The sequence below is a fragment of the Chelonia mydas genome, chromosome 14 (assembly GCF_015237465.2).
Source record: "Chelonia mydas isolate rCheMyd1 chromosome 14, rCheMyd1.pri.v2, whole genome shotgun sequence".
Classification (NCBI taxonomy): domain Eukaryota; kingdom Metazoa; phylum Chordata; order Testudines; family Cheloniidae; genus Chelonia; species Chelonia mydas.
This window is the reverse complement of record NC_051254.2, coordinates 7283534-7302854: the sequence shown is the minus strand read 5'-3', so window position 1 is coordinate 7302854 and position 19321 is coordinate 7283534. Positions and strand designations below refer to the sequence as shown.

At 40.9% G+C, this 19321-nt stretch overlaps 1 protein-coding gene across 1 annotated transcript; it reads left to right on the top strand.

The window, feature by feature from the left end:
• Window positions 1–1592: 1592 nt before the first annotated feature.
• APOH (apolipoprotein H) lies at window positions 1593–15067 on the top strand. The gene is made up of 8 exons (XM_007055086.3): window positions 1593–2103; window positions 4614–4790; window positions 5606–5702; window positions 9992–10068; window positions 11194–11382; window positions 12063–12242; window positions 13266–13463; window positions 14437–15067. The coding sequence occupies exons 1-8, from the start codon at window positions 2043–2045 to the stop codon at window positions 14499–14501; spliced, it is 1044 nt and encodes a 347-aa protein (XP_007055148.2). The 5' UTR covers window positions 1593–2042; the 3' UTR covers window positions 14502–15067.
• Window positions 15068–19321: the final 4254 nt, after the last annotated feature.

Below are 19321 nucleotides of genomic sequence, written 5' to 3'. Positions count from 1 at the left end.
TTTTCTGCATATAAAAGCCAGAGCCGGCGTTAGGGGGTAGCAAGCAGGCAATTGTCTGTGGCCCCATGCTCCCCCACACAAAGTGAGTCAGGCTGCTGCTAGGGGTGAGGAGTTTTCTTAGATTAGAAATGTCAACGCGTGAAAGAGATTACAGTGTTATTTCGGTTGCACTTGAAAAGTTTCCACCAGCTGAAGAGAGGTTGCCTCAAGAGAGAACTAGCTAAAACTTCTACACCAGAAGGTTATTGAGCTTGCTCCTCACCTGGTGTAAATCAGTGTAGCTCTGGAGTCACTGATCCTCTGCTCCACAATCAGAGCAGCGACCGTGATTTACACCTGCTGAGTATTTGGCAATTGATATGTGATCACTGTATATTGAATAAGTTAGCCCACTCCACCACCACCATTTTAAGATTCTTGTCTTACAGTGTTTGTTCCATTGTGTTCCCATTCTGAGCTACTCTTAGGCCTTTGTGGGGCAGAAGATGGTTATTGCACAGGAAAGGAAGAACTATGTTGGCTACTAGCAGTGGTGTCTGGCTGGCATGACCACCATATGCAGTAGGATGGTATAACAGGACTGCTGCTTATTTAGCACTCCCTCCTGGCCGGGGGAGCGGGCTTGTCTCTGCAGACTCCCAGCTTCTCTTTTTCCTCTCTTCAGGCCCCTTTAAAAACTCAGAGGCTCTCTGGTTAATAGTATCCCTGTCTGGGACTAGTTTAATACCAGAACAAATTTGCAACAAACCAGAGTCCTAAACTGGAGTCCAGTCCAACACAAAAAAATTCCATACTTTGTTCTGGGATTTTCTCTCATTCCCAGGGCTCTTCTTCCATTCCAGTCTGAGTCTCCCAACCACTCCTCCCTGCTTGGGTTCTTATGTCCATTCCCAAACACAGTCAGGGTTTCTTCCCTGTCCCCTGTGAACCACGACTCACCACTTTACTCTCCAAGCTCACTGGTGTTATGGTCCTTCAGGAATCATCCCGTCCCATCTCCTTTCTTCTTTGGCAACCACAGCGTTCACCAGCATCACTACAGCTCCCTGAGCTTCCCCCGTTCATTGCAGCCACCTTCTGTTTTTTATAGAGAATTGCTTGATTCCCCACAAAGTGGGCTCATTCCATAATCAGGATTGGCTTAACCCGAGGCTCTCCAGCCCACAGGGCAAGACGTTCTGTTACAGAGAACTACCCTCTCCCATGCAGAGTAAAAGTCTGAGGGCCAGATTGTCAAGCTGTCTGGAGTGGCTCACAACTGTGAGTGCCAGTCTCAGGTCAGACTGTCAGAAAACCAGGAAGACCCCCCGCCCAACTGGTGATATATTCTGTAATTAGGTTTCCCCAAGGCAGTAACAAACGTGAATTCCTGGATCACTGTACCAGTCTTACCATAGAGTCCTTCATGAGCATTTCACAAGATTTCTTCGATGTGTAATTTAGTTACACGAGTATTTTCCCTGCAAATGTTTCCTATTACATTATGACAGGAATAGAGAAGCAAAAACAATACAAGTAACATCCCATTAGTTTTATGAAGTTTAAACACCCAAAAGTACGTTTACAATCACTTTGATCTAATACACAAGTGAATTGCCCTGAATACTCTCTAGCATGACCTGGTCAGCCAGTGTCACACAGATTTTTTTTTTTTTTCAGCCTGTGTAAATCAGCTTCCTCACTGTAGAATGGAGCTACAACAATTTACACCTGATAAGGAACTGGCCCTGAAAGGTTTGGAGATGACTTAGTTGGTGCCTACTTTCTTGAAAACACAAATTCAAGAGGACACAATCCGGGGGAACCATCAGGCAGAGATGCGTGACCTTCAGACTCGATCACTATCTGAATTCCTGTAATACATGAACAACTAGCAGGAGAGGAACATTTCTGCCTGTATTGCCAGCAATCCTCTATCTTCTATTTACTAGATCAGAGTAAACATGAAGAGTTAATATTTACAAACCTTGCGGTTGTCTGCTTTGTTTAAGAGAAGAAACAGTTAGTTTAGAGTCATTTTGGAGGCTTGCGAACCAGCAGCAATGCCCACTGTGCTGTTCTTGTGGATCGTTACTCTAGCACACGGTGCTCTTGCAGAACATGGTAAGTATCTTTGACTTTTGCATAGCAAATAACGTTCTGTGTTGTAGATAGACGGTGAGGAGGGGAGCACCTTGGTGGTGAGGGGGGTTTTGCGGAATCTCTGGGCACTCTCAAGCAGTTGGAAAAGTCTGGCCAAAATATTAGTTTTCAAGAAAAATGCTATCACCTTGTACTGCTTCTGTAGGCTGAGCGTATGGCATTGCACATATCAGGGGCTCCTTGTATTTCTCTGTTCCCCCGACTCCCCAGCTTCCTGTGTGCCATCCTACCATCATTCTCTATTTCAGGGACTCCCTGCAACCGTCCCACTCCCCCCTTCTCTGTGTCCTCATAGCATCCCTCCACGCCCATACCAGGATCTTCCATTCTCCTCACAACACGCCAGGAGCTCTGTGTATCTCCTATCTCCCACTCCCCAATACCATTGTCCCCTATACTCCCCCTTTCCAGGGGTTTGGTGTGGGCCCCTATTCCTTCTTTCCTCCGCATACCCCTGCCTTCCCACCATGGCAGGGGTTCTGGGTGGGCCCCCCATTTCACCTTCTGCCACGTGTCAGGGGCACTGTATGCCCCATCTGTTGTGTTAATTTAGACAGAATAAAGGGCCTAAAGAGTTAAACATTACAGAGTTTTAGACAAGGTTTAGGGTTTTGTATACAGATACCTCAGCTTGCTTAGCACCATGGCAAAGGCACCATTAAAAATCTTTTCCTTTTTTGTATCTTTAATAAAAGGTTAAAACCATTAAAGCATTTGAAATGTAAAGTATTAAATATGACTTTCATTATAACATCCCTTGTTTCCACTTCCTTTAGACAGAAACCCCCCTTTATCTGAAAGTCTCTTAGATGGTAACTGTCAAATGGGTGGAAAAGAGAAGTTAATTGAGATAGGCTGGAACTGTATGATTGCTGCTGTTAAAGTCTGAGCCCATTTCTCAGAAGATAAAACAAAACCAACCCACACACAAAGGGAGAGAAACTAATAGAGGGTAGAAAATGCAGCATCTGTCTCTGGTGTTGACTCCCACTTGCAACCTCGCTGCTGGAAAAACACTGGCACAGCACATGATCTTATCAGCCACCCTGAGCCCTGACAAACTTGGACAAGCATTCGGGCTCTTTTGGGCATTGCTTTTGGGTGTCTTTTTCGGGTCACAGCTTACAGCAGTTTTACAAAATATGCAGTCTTGGCCAGCAAAACCAGACTCTCATTAGAAGGAAAAAGGCGAGAGCTAGGAAACTGAAGAAATAATGTGGGGAAGGAAAAGCTGAACAAGAGTGGGTGTGAGAGACAAGGAAAGAACACACAAGGGGGTGAGACAAGGACAAGACCACACAAAGGTGTTTGTGTGACAGACAGACAGACAGGGAGACACACACACACACACACACAAAGTCTCACATCCCAGGTGGTGGTTGGGATTCAGCTGGTTGAGGTGGCAATGTCATCTGTGTTCCTTTCTCTGGCTGTGTCTGGTCAGGACCTCTTTCAGGTTCAGGATGAAAAAAGGGACTGGGCTCCAGAAGATGGTGGGGGTGGCAACCATGACGGTGAAACTTGCGCCAGTAGCCAATTTTTCTCTCCAAAGTGTTTTTTTTTTGTACGACTCTTAAAAATGACAGGGAGGAATAGTCCAGCCTCTTATTATTTTGTCCACCGATTAGGTCTAATACCGGACACACCAATTTTGGTTCTTTGATTTCTGGTTCCACACTTTTCCTGTTTCAAGGCCTGTGTTAAGATCATGCCTGGTAGTTATATCAGGAGGTCTTTTTGTTCGGACTAATTCAGTCTGTCTCTTTTTTGCATCTTTTCCTATCAACATTTGTTGTTGTAGGTTATTGTGACATTTTATGAACTTTCACTTGCTTTTCACAGTTGAGCTCACAATTAGGGTAAATTTGTATGCCCAACAACTCCCCCATACAATTGTCGCCCTTTTTCCTTCCGTGGCAGGGGTTCTGGGTGAGCCCCCCTTCCCAGGGTCCTCCATTCTTCCCGCCCATGCCAGGGGTTCTGTGTGCACCCAGGGCCGGCTCCAGGCACCAGCGTTCCAAGCGGGTGCTTGGGGGGCAGTTCCAAAGGGGTGGCAAATCGGCGGCGGCTTCTCCCCTTTGGGGCTGCGGCGGCAGTTTTTTTCACTGCTTGGGGCGGCCAAAACTGTAGAGCCGGCCCTGTGTGCACCCCTCTTCCCGCCCCCCAGTTCTTATTTCTTTTCTTTCTGTCTGGGAGATAAATTATTCAGGGTGTTGTCATCTTAAAACTATCTTGGGAGGATCAGCAGAGCGGAGATGGGGGTGTTGTTATTTTGAAAGTTGTCACTGCGTGCCATCACGTGGTTCTTTGATCTATGAACAGTTACAGAAAGACAACTGGAGAAATGCCTTTGAGCTGAGTAGAAGACCTCTGTGCTTGAGTTTTCTGAATTGTACAAACAAAAATCCTCTGCCCAGGATTTTATATATATAACTAAAGCCTTTTATTGTAAAGTGCTTCCTTTCTTCCAGTTTGCCCCAAGCCTCGTGAAGTGCCATTTGCTACAGTTGATGTAGACAAAAGAATATATGAGAGAGGTGAAGAAATTATTTACACCTGTGATCCTGGTTATAGCCATCAGAGTGGCTCAAGGAAGTATACTTGCCCTTGGTCTGGTAAATGGCCTATCAATACAATGAGATGTATACGTAAGTAAATCGTAAATATAACCTAGATGTTATATTCTGCTGCTGATAGACATTGCATTGGTTTGACAGGCTTTTTTATGGTTCATGTGATATATCTAGCTACAAAGCTGTGATGCCTTTATTTTCTGTGTTCTTGCCTTTACATTCTAAGAACTGAGTGCAAAGTTGAGTTCTTAGACTGTAAAGTAAGCAGCCATTTTGTTCTCGGGGTTGCTGCTGTTAGATAGGAGTTGCACACTTCACTCTCTATTGAGAGCTTTACTTTTGTTGTTTCTTGTTGTTGATTCCCTTAATCCAAAATAAAAGGTGTTTAGATTGAAATTATGTAGAGTTGTTCTTTATACATTGAAAACTGTAACTATTTATGATATTTATAACCAAAATTTAAACTCAGCTGTTTCATCCTTAAAATTGGAACGTTCATTTATTCTATTGTTTTAAAGCGTGTGAGTAAAATATTGATGGTTTTGACTTTAATGACATCTACAGAAATATATTTTTGTTTACAAAATTCCATTATACTTAAATGGACCCTTACAACTTTAATCTTTATTGACTTCAATCACAGACAAGTTATTTATATCACATGCTTTGCATAGCCCTTAATCAATTGTCAGAGCTAATTTAATTAATAAGAACTTTGAAACTATCTTAAATGTGTTTTGATTTCAAATATAAAATGTATAGAGTGATGAAAATGTGTACAAAGAAGTGAAGAAACTTGAATGACACTAGTCATTAAATGCTCTAAATACTGTGACTGCTTTATTTTATATATAATGAAATAATATTATCCTCTCATCTTTAAACAACAGCAAAGAAATGTCCCTATCCTGAACCCATGCGAAATGGAATAGTTCATTTTATAGACTTGAACTATCAAAGTTTGATACACTTTTCATGTGAACCAGGGTAAGTTCTCACTCACCATGCTGTTAAAAATAACTTCACCATAGAAAGGTAATAAACTAGATCCTCTGGTTTTATTAATTGAGAAAAGCTACAGAAATAAAAATGATCCATTTCATATATTATGATGGTGAACATAGGTATTGCTATACTGGATTAGACCAATGATCCATGTAGTTAGGTAGCCTATCGTTGAAGCCACTAGCAGAAATTTCAGAGGAAATTGTTAAACACCCATCATGGACATTGACAGAGTTATTTTGTTATGGAATGTAATAGTATTTAAAATACATAGTAAATAAAATGAACATACTTTTAAAGAACTAAACCAGGAAATTGTCGCACTTTCCACATAAAGTATTTCTAGAAACACAGTGCCTTGGTTTTATTATTCTCAAAATCCCCAATATTGGTTCCCATAGACATCCATCTTATTCAGCTTTCTTGTTATCTCCAAGTCTGGATAACATAGAGGAGTTATGTGATGGAGAATAATTCCACCTTGCATGCTATATAAGATGATCAGGCTAAACCCAAGCAGCAAGTTTAAGGCAAAGGAAGATCAAAGCAGTGTTTCAAAGTTATAAGAAAGCTACTGAGAAATGTGGTCTGCATTATTGAAAAATTCAGGCCCCAAAGCAGTCATCATCCGTTCCTTGGAGTGTCCCCAACTCATCCTGACAATCAGTGCACCTACAAGGATCTCTGCTCATGGGAAGGATAAATAGCTCAATTTAAAATGCACAAATATAAGCGAAAGCCAGTGAAACTGTAAGCTAGATTGAAAAATTAAAACAAGAAAACTGTGAGCCCCTAATTAATAAGAAATCTGCAATAGCCTTGGAACACTGAAAAATCAATGAAAGGATTGAGAATAATGGCAAAAAATTTCAGAACGACTGATGCTTCCACCAGAATAACACAGAATGATGTACATGATCACTTAGGGCCCACCTGTTCCCACTGAGTCTGCCCATGGACTTCAATGGATGTTGGACTGGATCATTAAGAACAAATCTTGGTTTTGTTAGTCCATGCTGAAATTCCCCTGGATTTCAATGGGATGAGGATTGTATCTTCCCCCTTAGTGAAACTGGGGAAGATACAATTAGGGGGATGACAGCTAGAGCAGACATTGAGACCCCATGAATTGAGCTGACAAAGAAATAGGGCAGATTTCAGTCCCCATGTTAGTACGATATTCAATTCAAATCAACAAGGTGATCTCCAGACAGCGTCACTCAGACTGAGAATGTGGGAAACAAGGTCATATGGAAATGACTGTGTCAGAGCTTTTGGAGCTGCTAAACAACTGATTAAAAAAATTCTTCACTTGGTAGGTGCCCCAGATAGTCAAGAATTGGTGTGGAGGACAGGTCTCTCTCTCTCTCTCTCTCTCTCACACCCTGTTTAACCTTGGCCATAGCTTAGCGGGGGCTTTTGCTACTCCCAAGAGAATGACTCACAGAAATGGAACCAGTCCAAATGGCAGGGCTGATTTTATGCAAAAAAAAATTTCTGTGCCACCTTCTCCCCCCTTTGTAAATCCCCTTCGTACAGCATGAGATGAACTCCTGCATCAGAGACCGCTCCATAACAATCTAGGCTCTTGGGGATTGACAATATTGCTTCTATGTCTTTCCCTGCACAGTGAATGAAAACTCGAGGTTAACCCTAATTTGGTCTCCCAATGCAGCAGTGCAATACACTTTTACCCAGGGTTGGCTGGTTTGAAAAAGTGCTGCCGGTTTTGGAGATTAGAATAAATTCAAAGGAATTGGCTAAGGAAAATACAGAGACAGATGTTTGATAACAGCACGTTGAGCGATACGTAAAATGGTGTTTCAGCGAGAGCTGTTCTCTTGTTTTGAAGTGCTGTCGCGTAACATTAAAACATGGAAGAAATCTGTAGAAACAAATCACTTGCGTGAAAAAAAATTGTAGGTAGACAAAGTTTAAAAGAAATATGCTAACAAAATATACCTAACCACGCTTTCAATGTGCAAATGAGCAGTCACCCATCAAGCAACCTGTTGATATATGTAGTTATATGTTGTGACTGCACAGTGGATCCACTCACAATTTTTGTGGATTCAGCTAAGGAGGCCTGCTGACTGTCTGGCTCTAAAATAAACAACACATGAAATAGGCTGTTCAATGCGTGCTGCATCATTAGTATGTCATCAGCGCACTTTGTATCCAATGTTTTTATTATTTGCATAGCACCTTAGAGTGTGTGCCAGAGGGCAGCTGGCCCCCAAAGGGGTCAGGAGTTGCGCTGACCTCTGAGAGGCAGTTAATTACACCAGAGGGAAGCACTTTGATGCGATCAAAGGAAGCTATGCCTGGTGGTGGCTAGCTAGGGGAACAGAGGCTCCTGGGGAGAGGAACAGTTCCCAGAAAGTAGGAGAACATGTCTATGGAGAAGGCTTCTCAGGGGAAGCTGGTGATGGAGGTCACCAGCAAAGAAAACCAAGTAAAAATGCTCCTGGGTGGGAGTGCTTGTGACAAGAAGGGACTATGAATGACAAATCTCAGAGAAACCTGGCTACTTTGAAAGTGTTCACTGGGCAACAAAAGCCCAGGGAAAAGAGGAATTTTATGTTATCCTGGGGAGGGTCAGCCTCTGTGGGAACTTTGATGCAATAGGAGAGACCCTCCCCCAGCTAATGACAAGAGAGCCCTGACTCCAGAAAAGGGTTCTGGGTCACAAAGGCCTCACAGATAAGGAACCTTGAACATAATTAGCATTGACAGACGAAGGCTGACTCAGCCTCCTCCCTGTCCTGCTACAGATACTGAGGGGGAGGCCTATTTACGTGATGGTTCCGTCTTTGGGGTTGAATAAACTAGACCCCTGAAGGGTGCTGTTCAATGTACTACAGTTCGTAAGGTGTGTGCGAGGAGCTGGGAGCAAGAGCGTGCAAGGAGCTGAGAGTGGGTGTGGGTGTGGGTGTGGGTGTGGGTGTGGGCGTGCCGCTGGAGGAATGAGGAATACAAATGCTATCTGGCATCAGGAAGAAAGTCCTGTGGTGAGGATAAAGAAGGTGTTGGGAAGAGGCCATGGGAAAGTAGCCTGGGGAGTTGTAGCTGTCACACGGCTGTTACTTTGATGGACACACTGTTTCTTGTATCACCATAACACTAGTACAGCATAAAGGTATCACTTCTTTGTAAGGTATCCATCTAAGACTACAGATACAAAGATATCTGGACAATAGTCAGACAAACATGTGACTCACCTCATTTGTTCATTCCACTGGAATAATTCATTAGCAAATATTTTTCACTTGTGACATTCACGGCTGAAGCACAGCCTGGAATTCATTGCTGTGTGTAAATCAGGGCTTAATTTGTGCCAGGGCTGAGCCCTGGCACCTCTGGGCTTGGCAGTTCATAGACCCGGCACCTCTGGGTCTGCTGCATCAGTTATGAATGTAAAAAAAAATTCTTGAGCCCTGGCAGCTAATTGTTTGAACCCCGGCACCTCTTTCATTACAAATTAAGCACTGGTGTAAATGATTTCATTCAAATTGCTCCTCTGAGAAACACAGTGTAACAAGCAATAAATAAAGGCAACTCGGACATTCAGTATAATAATGGGATTTGATTGATGGACTTCATTTTGCTAATGATAATTTGCTGATTTCCAGCTGTGTAATATAGAAATGGCAGAAACAGGATGAGCATTTCATTAAAACTCAGAGTAAGTACTTTCACTAATATAATCATGGAAGTCTGGAGATAAGGACATTAGAGGGAATGTTCATGAGAATTAAACTGGGCTAACTGGTGTCTAACTGGTGTCTACCCTGAAGTATCTGATTTTAGACAAACAGAATCAATATACTTGTCATAGATAACTGAGCATTGCTCCCCAGAAACCATTTATTGTACCATCCACTGTATTAATGACAAATCAATATTCTTTACTTGCATGTATACACCGTATTAATCAATTATATAAACCAATTTGTCAAATACTATATATAGCTGAATGTGGAAGGCATCGGCCTCATATTGGTTTTCTCCTGTTGTGAAACCATGCCTTTTGGAAACTTGCAGTGTTAGTATAGAGCCAATTTTTTCAAGTTTTAATCAAAATTCCCATTAAAGTCAATGGGTGTTTGAACTAGGGAAGGATTCCAGGATTTGGACCATACGGTGCAGTGCATATCTGCTTGCTAGGTCTCTTTTAGAGAAGTACTAGTCCCTCTTGTAAAGATTATTTCAATTCTGCTACATGCAAATGGTCTCAAAGCTTGCTTATAAATGGGTCTCTTTCTCTTCAGATACATTCTCTATGGAGCAAACACTAGCCAGTGCATGGCAGATGGACAGTGGAGCGGAAAACTACCTGAATGCCAACGTACGTGTCCCATATATAAAAGAAATTCTCTGGGCCTTATTCTTATTTACAGTCAAGACTTCTTTATGTTGTTTTGGCCTTTTAAAGACCCGTAAAGTGGGCATAAATATATTTACATCCACTCCAAGGCTTCTTAGCAGTGCCAGAGCAGTGTAGAGGGTCTCAGTGTAAATAAGAATCAGACCTTCTGTCTTTGACATGAAGAGAAATAATGGTGGGATCTTCTTCTTCTTCTTCTTTTTTTTTTTTTTTTTGATATGTGAATTGTAAGAGAAGTGTAGTTTAATAATCTGTTTAATAGAATGGGAGTCTGGGACTCCTGAATACTAATACGAGAGCGGAGATGATGTTGATTCCCTGGGGATTGGGCAGGTCACTTATCCTCTTTGCTTCAGTCTCCCTCTCTCTAAAATTAGGATATTCGGGAAACCCTGCAACTCTGGTGTAGGTGTTGTTTTGCCATAATTGATCCTTCATAGACATAGAACACTTTGATGAGAGAAGTACAAATATGCTGTAATGGTCTATGTATTATTATATAATCTGTAAAATTTTACAGCAATCCATGAATTACAAATGTTGATGCCACTAAGCCTTTTAATCTTATTGCTTTGGCAAATATATTTCTCTGTGATGTTGTACATAATTCCATCATGGGCATAGTGCTCGTTCTGTGTGATGTTCCTCAAGGCAGAGGTAACAGCTAGGTCAGTGATTCTCAGACCTCAGTGGTTCAGGAACCAAATTAGCTATCAGCATTACCCAAAAGAGCCACCGTAGTGTGAACTCATTGTTTCATATACTATAGTACTATATATTCATATTTAAACAGTATGATGGGAAATATTTAGTGTGTGTGTGTGTGTATCTGTGCATGTGTGTGTATATATATTTTTTATTTATTTCTCACAGCAAAATAACTGACCAAGTATTATTATTTTATCAACAACAATTGGTTAATAACCTAGACTGGTTAATAATGAAATCACACAGTGTTTTAATATGTGCTGCAAAGAGCTGCAGGAGGCACATTAAAGAGCCACTTGCAGCTCTGGAGATTCAGTCTGAGTATCACTGAGCTAGATTTATAACATATGTGGAATAATGATGCTCTGTTTTTTCCAGCTGTGACATGTCCTCCTCCCTCACTTCCTGAATTCGGAGTTATTTCTTACCATAAGCTAACGCCTGGAAATGAGTCTGTCTTCCAAGATATTATCCGTTTTGAATGCTTACCATCTTTTGCGTTGTTTGGAAATGAAACCGCTACTTGTATGGCCAATGGGAACTGGAGTGATATCCCAGAATGCAGGTGTAAGTAAATATATTATCACTAATTTACTTTATTATTATTTTATTATTTTAAAAGCTTCTTAGAATAACATGTATGAAATAGCATGAACAATAATTTTTTTAAAATGGGCTATCTTAAAAAGATACCAACCTGTTAACTCATACATTGGATAGACTAAAATTCACCCTATTCTGAAAGGCAGAATCGTGAATGAAAGCAGAGTGCTGATAATGACCTCAAGGTGGCACATTTTGTAGAACAAAACGCTGCTCCAAGGTAACTATAACTTATGATGTTAAGTTTATGCAAATCAAGAGCAACTTCCACTGGTATGAAAGCAAAATCTGGCTCATGAACATATTGCACTAACCAAGCAGTAGCAGTGAACTATTTCATCAATTTAAGAAATAAAGGACTAGACTGTCAGTTAGTAACTCCAGTTGGTAACCCCATTCGCATAACTCCATTGACTTCAGTGGACCTGTGCCAAATTCCACTATTTTAGGATCTGATCCATAGATTATAATGAAAATATTTCTAAACAAAATAATATTTTTTCTTTCCAACATTTTCACCTTCTCTCATGGTATATCTGTGTGAAAGAGGAAGCAAAGAAAGTTTCAAGGTTACCATGTTTTCCACACTATAAAATATGTCTTAAACTTCTACAACTGATGCAGCTTTGTTTTTTCTACAACAGACGTACAATGTCCACATCCAACAGGGATAGAAAATGGATTCGTAAATTTTGCAGTCCGCAGAACCTATCATTATATGGAGAGCGTCGATTATGGCTGCCAGCCTCGTTATGTGCTAGATGGACCAAGGGAATCAAGGTGTGAAAAAACAGGTCGCTGGTCCATCAAGCCAACATGTAAAGGTATGAATATATATATACTCTGTATTAAAAACCATCTATTGACCTGTATTGTGTTAAAAGTGTAGCTGTCCATCATGGGAGATGTCTTTGTTTTGAGATGGGCCACTGTTACAAGGCAGAAATTCACACATTTCAAACTGGGGTCTGTAATAAAACATGAAATGATTATCTGCTTCAAAATCTGACCTCGTGTAAGAGGATACAACTGAATTGACATCAGTGATCATGCACCTATTTCCACTACATCTGAATTCTCTCTTTTCCCTCATCTTTCTCATAACTGAATGAAAACATTGTACTCTGGTCAGTCCTACATTAGAAACTTTTGCTGGTGTTGCACTGTTGCTTAGGGGCACTTCCCCCTCCCCCCACCACCTTTTTTAAAGAAACATTTTTATACCGGCAAAAACCTCAATGTAAAAGCTATACCACCAAAAGCATGTTTTATGGTGGAGTAAACTGTACCTGCACTAGAAGGGTTTGCCAGTATAATTACACCAGTAAACCTTTTCTAGTGTAGACCTGGCCTCACTAGTGTACCCCATTTATTGTGATCAGAAGTAACATTTTCTGTGATTATGTCACTTAATTTGTTTTCCATCAATATTTAGACTATTTGAAACATATTCACACTTTTAAATTATGAAAAGGGTCAAAGATGCCGTTTATTTGGGTGTTCCGAAGAAAAGAGACACTCACAACTGACCTATGGAAACCCAGGCAATTAACCACATTTATCAAGAACACGTATTCATCTAAACCAGCATACTGCAATAAGTCAGAGGGCGGGATTTTCAAAAACACCTAAGCATGCTTCAAAGTCACTTAGCCCACTATCGAATATCCCACACAGGGTCTGAACTCCACCTAGCTAGGCAAGTGGACAGACCTGCATGGGCCACATGGTGGTGGTTTACCTCCAAATGTTATTTTTGTATCTTCCTCTTTGTATCTGGCCCATTCAGTTTTTAAATAGAGCTCTTATTATTCAGAAGTACCACTTACAAATTAATTGTTTTTCAGCACCGTGTAAAATACCAGTTAACAAAGCCACAGTGTTATACAACGGCCGGAAGATAAAAGTTCAGCAAGACCTCAAGGAAGGAATACAGCATTCTGAAACTATTCTCTTTTTCTGCAAAAATAAAGAGGAAAAGTGTGGCTATACCGTACCCACTCAGTGTATAAATGGCCAACTCACAGTCCCTTCCTGTTTCAAAGGTATGAACCAAGCTAATTGCACAAGAGCTTCCAGCCTGGGAGAGTGATAATACCTTGATGATATGGGTGGTGTTTTCACTTGAGGGCTAAAGCATTTTGGCTTGGAGAAGAGTAGTGGAAGGTTTCAGTGGGAGAAGTGGTCCCAGCTATGGAGAGTATGCCCAGCAAAAGTCTTCTATGTCAGAGAAGTTGTCTGTGGCAGCTTTGTCTGTAGCAGGGCTGTCTAGGATTTGGGTGGGATAAAAAACTGACAGGGCCATGGCCAGTGAATCTGTGACTTCATGAGTCGACTGGTCAAAATTCTCCATGGAGGAGGATTGTAGGGACCATCTTTATGGCTTTGAGACCCTGGAACATTGTATTCATTCCTGGGGAAGAATGCCATCCTTGCAGTCACTTATGCTGGATCTATTTATTCAGGATTTGCATGGAACTGTGGGGAGGAGGGATCACGGGCTGGTAACCCAGTTATGAATTTTTGACATCAGGATCACAAAGTGATTGATGGCTTCACTGTAGAATCGAGGCTGCAGAAGCTGAGCTGCAAATGCAAAATATTTCAAACAGAAATAGTTTGAAAGATTCTGGCTGCTAACTTTATTAGCAGTCAGGGAAATATGGCAGTTGGTGGCAAGAGGAAGTGCTTTGTGTTTAAGTTATTCTTGTATTAAATTTCCCCCCACAAAAAGTTCCTCTTTAAAGCTTCATGTCATTTGAAAATGTGGGGAGAGAGAGAACCCCACCATATGCTCAGTGTGGAAATGCCTGCTTTCATATTTTGCATGGCTTGCATTAGCATCAGATGATGGATGCAGCTGTTGCTGAAACGGGCCCTCGAAAGGTATCTTTCTGTGGCTCCAATAAAGTACTTCTAAAATTTACTACATAGTATGCCTCAGGATTGTAACTTATTTCAGTTGTTTATATATTTTAAAGAATCTCATCTAGATTTGTAACTTCATGTTTTTGACAGAAATTGGTCGTTTTGAATCTCTTTGGAAAACGGATCCAGCAGATTTGACACCATGTGATGCCTGAAGTGAATTCAAAACAACAACATAGTTCTGTTAACTAAATGTTAACTAAACAAAATTGTAAAAGTGGAAAGGAGGTCCCAAGGAGTTTATTCCTCCCTGCCCCTACAAACAGTATACTCTCATTGCCAGTCTATTTCACAGTCTAAGATAAAATGTTGGTACAAATTCTCTCCTGATATATAGCTGATGTGTTCCTTTGCTCACTTTCCTCTCCCACTTATTTGCAAGTCCCTTTCAGACCGCCTGAAGCAATACCTCTCCTTTGATGTTTATACTCTTTCATGTATTTGTAATTTGTTCTCACATCTCTGGCCATACACCAATGTAGTCACTTTTCAGTAAAGCTGTAGTGGATACTTATTTCTTTTAATATTACCTGGTCATTAGTCAAATTCTCTAGCTCTTTCCTTTTTATCGTTTACAGTCAGTTTTAACTGTATCTACACAGTATTGTACCTTTCCTCATAAGGTGTCTTTGAATGGTAATGGTGGCATTTGCATCTGAAGAAGTGGTTTTTTTACCCATGAAAGCTTATGCCCTAATAAATCTGTTCGTCTTTAAGGTGCCACCGGACTCCTCATTGTTTTTGTGGATACAGACTAACAGGGCTACCCCTCTGATAATGTGGCATTGATATTCTTATTTTCTTATTGTGCCTTTTTAACTAAACATGAGAAACTTAAGTATGAAAACAACCTTCTCAAGTTACTCATTTTACAGTCTGATTTCAAAGCAAACACATATAAAACCATCCCTCCCTTTTCTAATCTGTAGCAGTAGTCTGAAAATTCAAATGAGGAGGGAGAGTGCTTAGTAAAAAGGGAGGCCCTTGACCAGGGGCTAGAGAAAACTGGCAGTCAGGACTCTGTCTAATTCTGCCCCTGGCTGTCTATAGCATCCTTATTCATGTTGAGTGACAGAAGTATAAGGCTGGAAGAGAACTTGAGAGGTCATTTAGTCTAGTCCCTAGCACTGAGGCAGGACAAAATATACCTAGACCACTCTGACATGTGCTTGTAGTATGTTTCTCTGCACATACTCTAATTGGCCTGGATTCCTTCACCCCAGATGAGCCCATGAAAGAAGGCCCCATCTGTGCAGATCACATAAATGGGTCAGACACCCCTACGGAAACATCTCCTTCCCTTGAGGCACAGAAAGAATTCTTTGCAGCTTCAGGGTCCATAGCTGGGAAGAGGATAGACATTGATTGGGCTAGGGCAGGATCTACAGGGATGATATCTATCATCCCCATTCTGGCCCTGCAGAGACTCTTCTGGCTAAGATGATACAGCTTGGGACTGGACTACCCTTTCTACGGTTTCTGGTGCTAGGGAGCAGGAGCAGCATCAGGAGCCAGAAAAAGTGCAGAGGCACCAGGCATCTTTGCAGATAGCTCTAACCTCCCAGAGCTTCCCCGGGATCCTCAATATTTCTGGGCAGGCCCAGTGACCGAGTCGCCAGTGATCCAGTGTGGGGATAGCAAGGTAAAACCAGGTTCCTGACAAAATTATAAGGGATAAACTCTCTGAGGAAATAATGTTTTCTCCTCCAAAGCTTTACCCATGTTGATTTTCAAGGGATGAGATTGTGATGGGTTGGACCCCTTGGGAAGCCACCTGTTGTGCTGAGATACCTCTGAGTCTACCTGTTCTGCCAGCACAAGCCCCCTTTAACCTGTCTTGCTGAGCCAGGCTATTAAAGCCGCCACTAACACACACACAGGCAGGGCCACACCCAGCTGCTGATCAGCTCTGGGAAGACTCAGTGTAAGGGACATGCTCCAGCACTCAGATGTCCACTCCCTTGGAGTGCAGACCCAAAATATATTATGAAATTCACCCATTCTCTCAATGTGGAAAGAGGTGTGCACACTTCTTGTCTGGTCCCCCCCTCCCGCATTAGAAATTACAGAAACTGGGGTTAATAATAAACTAAACACAATTTATTAACTATAAAAGGCAGATTTTAAGTGGTAAAAGGGGTAACAAACAGAACAAATCAGATTACTAAGCAAATGAAATCAAACAATCAAACTAAGGTAGTTTCACTAAAGAAATTGGTTACAAATAGTATTTCTTACCCTAGATAATGTTGCAGGCAGTTTGCAAAGTTTCTATGGTTCAGAGTTCCAGTTATATTCCTTTTCAGATTAGACCCCTGGAGAGGAGGATTACTGTTTGCCTTCCTTCCCACCCTTAAATAGGATTTACGTAAGGCAGGAATCCTTTGTTTCCCAACTTGTCCCCCCTTCTGTTACAGTGGAAAATTACAAGTCATCCCAGGTAATGTTTTAGTATCAGGTGACAAGACCACCTGACTCTGTAGGATCACAGCATCCATGAGTCAGCGGCAATATGGAGCGTCCACAGGAAGGTCAAATTTTTCACAGTCCATTGTCCTCGCTGACAGGCCATCCGCCCGGTCTGGCTTTTCCATTGTTGTACCTGAAGTGTTATCAGTGGGCATAACCCAAAGTAGCATAGTTGAAATACAGATACATAGTCAATATTCCTAACTTCAGATACAGAAACGATTCAAGCATACAAATAGGATAATTGCATTCAGTAAATCATAACCTTTCCAATGATATCTCACATAAGCCATCTTCCATAAAGTATATCTCAGTTATGTCATTCATATCATAAGCATATTTTCATAAAGAATATGGATTGACATGTCACAGAGATGATCTGTGCTATGGAAAATGAATGAGAAACTAGCATGCTGTGGTACTTCTCGTAATGGTATGTAGTGTTGTTGGAGCTGTGTTGGTCCCACAATATTGGAGAGACAAGGTGGGTGAGTTAATATCTTTTATTAGACCAACTTCAGTTGGCGAGAGACACAGGCTTTCGAGCTTACTTGGAGCTCTTTTACAATGGTGGCAGAATGAGATACTTAAACTTTCTAGCCTCAGTTGCTGTAGCAAGTGAATCTTTAGGAAAGAAAATGGTCATGTGTAAACATATCACTCCAGTATTTGTCCGAGAAGAATCTAATGCAAATTGTTTTGAAGAGACTTCCTATAAAAATACATTTTCTGTTACATAAGGAGTTTATTTGGTTTCCAAAGGCTAGTAACTATCTCACAACTTCTTATTCTTTTCTTATTTTCACGGTGAGAACGTGTAATGCTCTTCTTACTCTCTTGCACATAGTTCTGGAGTCTTAAAACTCCACCTGCCCTGTAAGAGAAAGTATATTACAGGAACTCAGTGCTATGCAGTAGCAAGCAGTCTGCATGATGATTGGAAGTGTTCATTTCCCAGGGCAGTACAGTACACACACATGTAGGCTACAATTTTCAAAAGAACCTAAAAGGAGTTCCTAAATTTCTACAGGATTTGGGTGTATTGCTTTCTTAGACGCTTCTGAAAACCGCAACATTAAAAATCAGAAAACCATTTAGCTTTAACCTGTGATTCCAAATATAACTGAAACAAATATTCTACATTGATTTATCTTATTCTGTTTTATGCAATAGTTAATTTTTAACACTGAAACTAATCACACAATGTCTGCCTTAAAAAAATTCTTACATAAACAAGTTAAGTAAAGATTATGATTTCTGGTCTCTAGCCTGGTTTTTTAGTGGACTATATACTCCATCCAGCTTACGATACAGTGCAGGGCAGTAACAAGATCAATAGCAGTTCTGATGAAATCCACTGAACATTTCATGTAGCTAAGCTGATGAAACTCTTGATTACATAGGATACCAACCAGTATTCATTTAACTCTTAGATATGTACCAGCAAACAAGGAAAATATTCAAACATACTTACAAAATGTGTGTGTGCACACGCACATGCCTACGTATGCCTGGGCACCAAATTATCATATAACACCTGCTCTGTGCAGTGGAAATGTCATTCTTCTTGTATTGTTAAACTTGTACGACTTGAAGAAAAAAGGATGGTATTTTTAATTACAAATGGGATTGCCTTATGTAATTTATGATGTGCAATAGAAATAATTTTTTAAATAAAGTATTTTGAGCTCATCTGAGGTCTGTGCCAACTTCTATTAAGATACAATGGGAAAACCCTGTGGGTGTAGTATCAAGTGGGCCCAGGCAAATTTGACTATGATATGCAGGGAGTGGGAAGACTGTTCTTATAACTATATCTTCCTTGTATAGTCCTATTAATTTTTAATACAAACATTTTCAACACTATACAGATGCAAGTGGCAGCAAAGTATTTTAAGCAACTGGAAAACATCTCTGTGTGCACCACTGTTAATTACCTACAATAAGTCTCAGGCTATTAGAGAGAAATACAGAGTATTATTAGGACAACAGCAACATACCAGAGCAGTTCTGACCACTTTCAGCAGGGAACAGATGTATTTGTAACTGAGTAGATGGACAGACAAATCCAAGTAAAGACTATTGTTTTCTATCCCTGTTTCAAGTGGTAGATATGAGAATTAAAGTCTTACTGAGCTGTCAGAAGAGATTTATTAATGGTAGCATGCGACTCAAAACCCTTTTGTATAACATGGCACAGACTATGGCACTGCAGGTAAGAGCTGGGTGTTCCCATTCTCCTTCAAATAAAGGTTATGCATACTACATAAGGTGACAATGAATCTCTTCTTGGGATTGACCATACTAGCAGCTCAAACAAAATCACCAGAACGTAAAACCCAGCCTAAGCTTTCTCTTTTGCCCTCGCTGTTCCTAGGCTTTCCTGCAGAACATGGTCTTTCTCCATTTTCCTCTGACCAAAAGCAAATGCCTCTCTCTCCTATCTTGGTCGAAGTAACAAGCTGTGCCTTCCCTGCAATGTCAGCAGCTTTACTTCGCTGTTTTA

What these genes read in the sequence shown, in the direction of transcription:
- APOH (XM_007055086.3), top strand. Translation starts at nt 2,043, where the DNA reads ATGCCCACTGTGCTGTTCTTGTGGATCGTTACTCTAGCACACGGTGCT. An exon ending in AAAACTACCTGAATGCCAAC is followed by an intron (nt 10,069 to 11,193) that starts GTACGTGTCCCA and finishes TGTTTTTTCCAG; the next exon opens with CTGTGACATGTCCTCCTCCC. An exon ending in TGATATCCCAGAATGCAGGT is followed by an intron (nt 11,383 to 12,062) that starts GTAAGTAAATAT and finishes TTTCTACAACAG; the next exon opens with ACGTACAATGTCCACATCCA.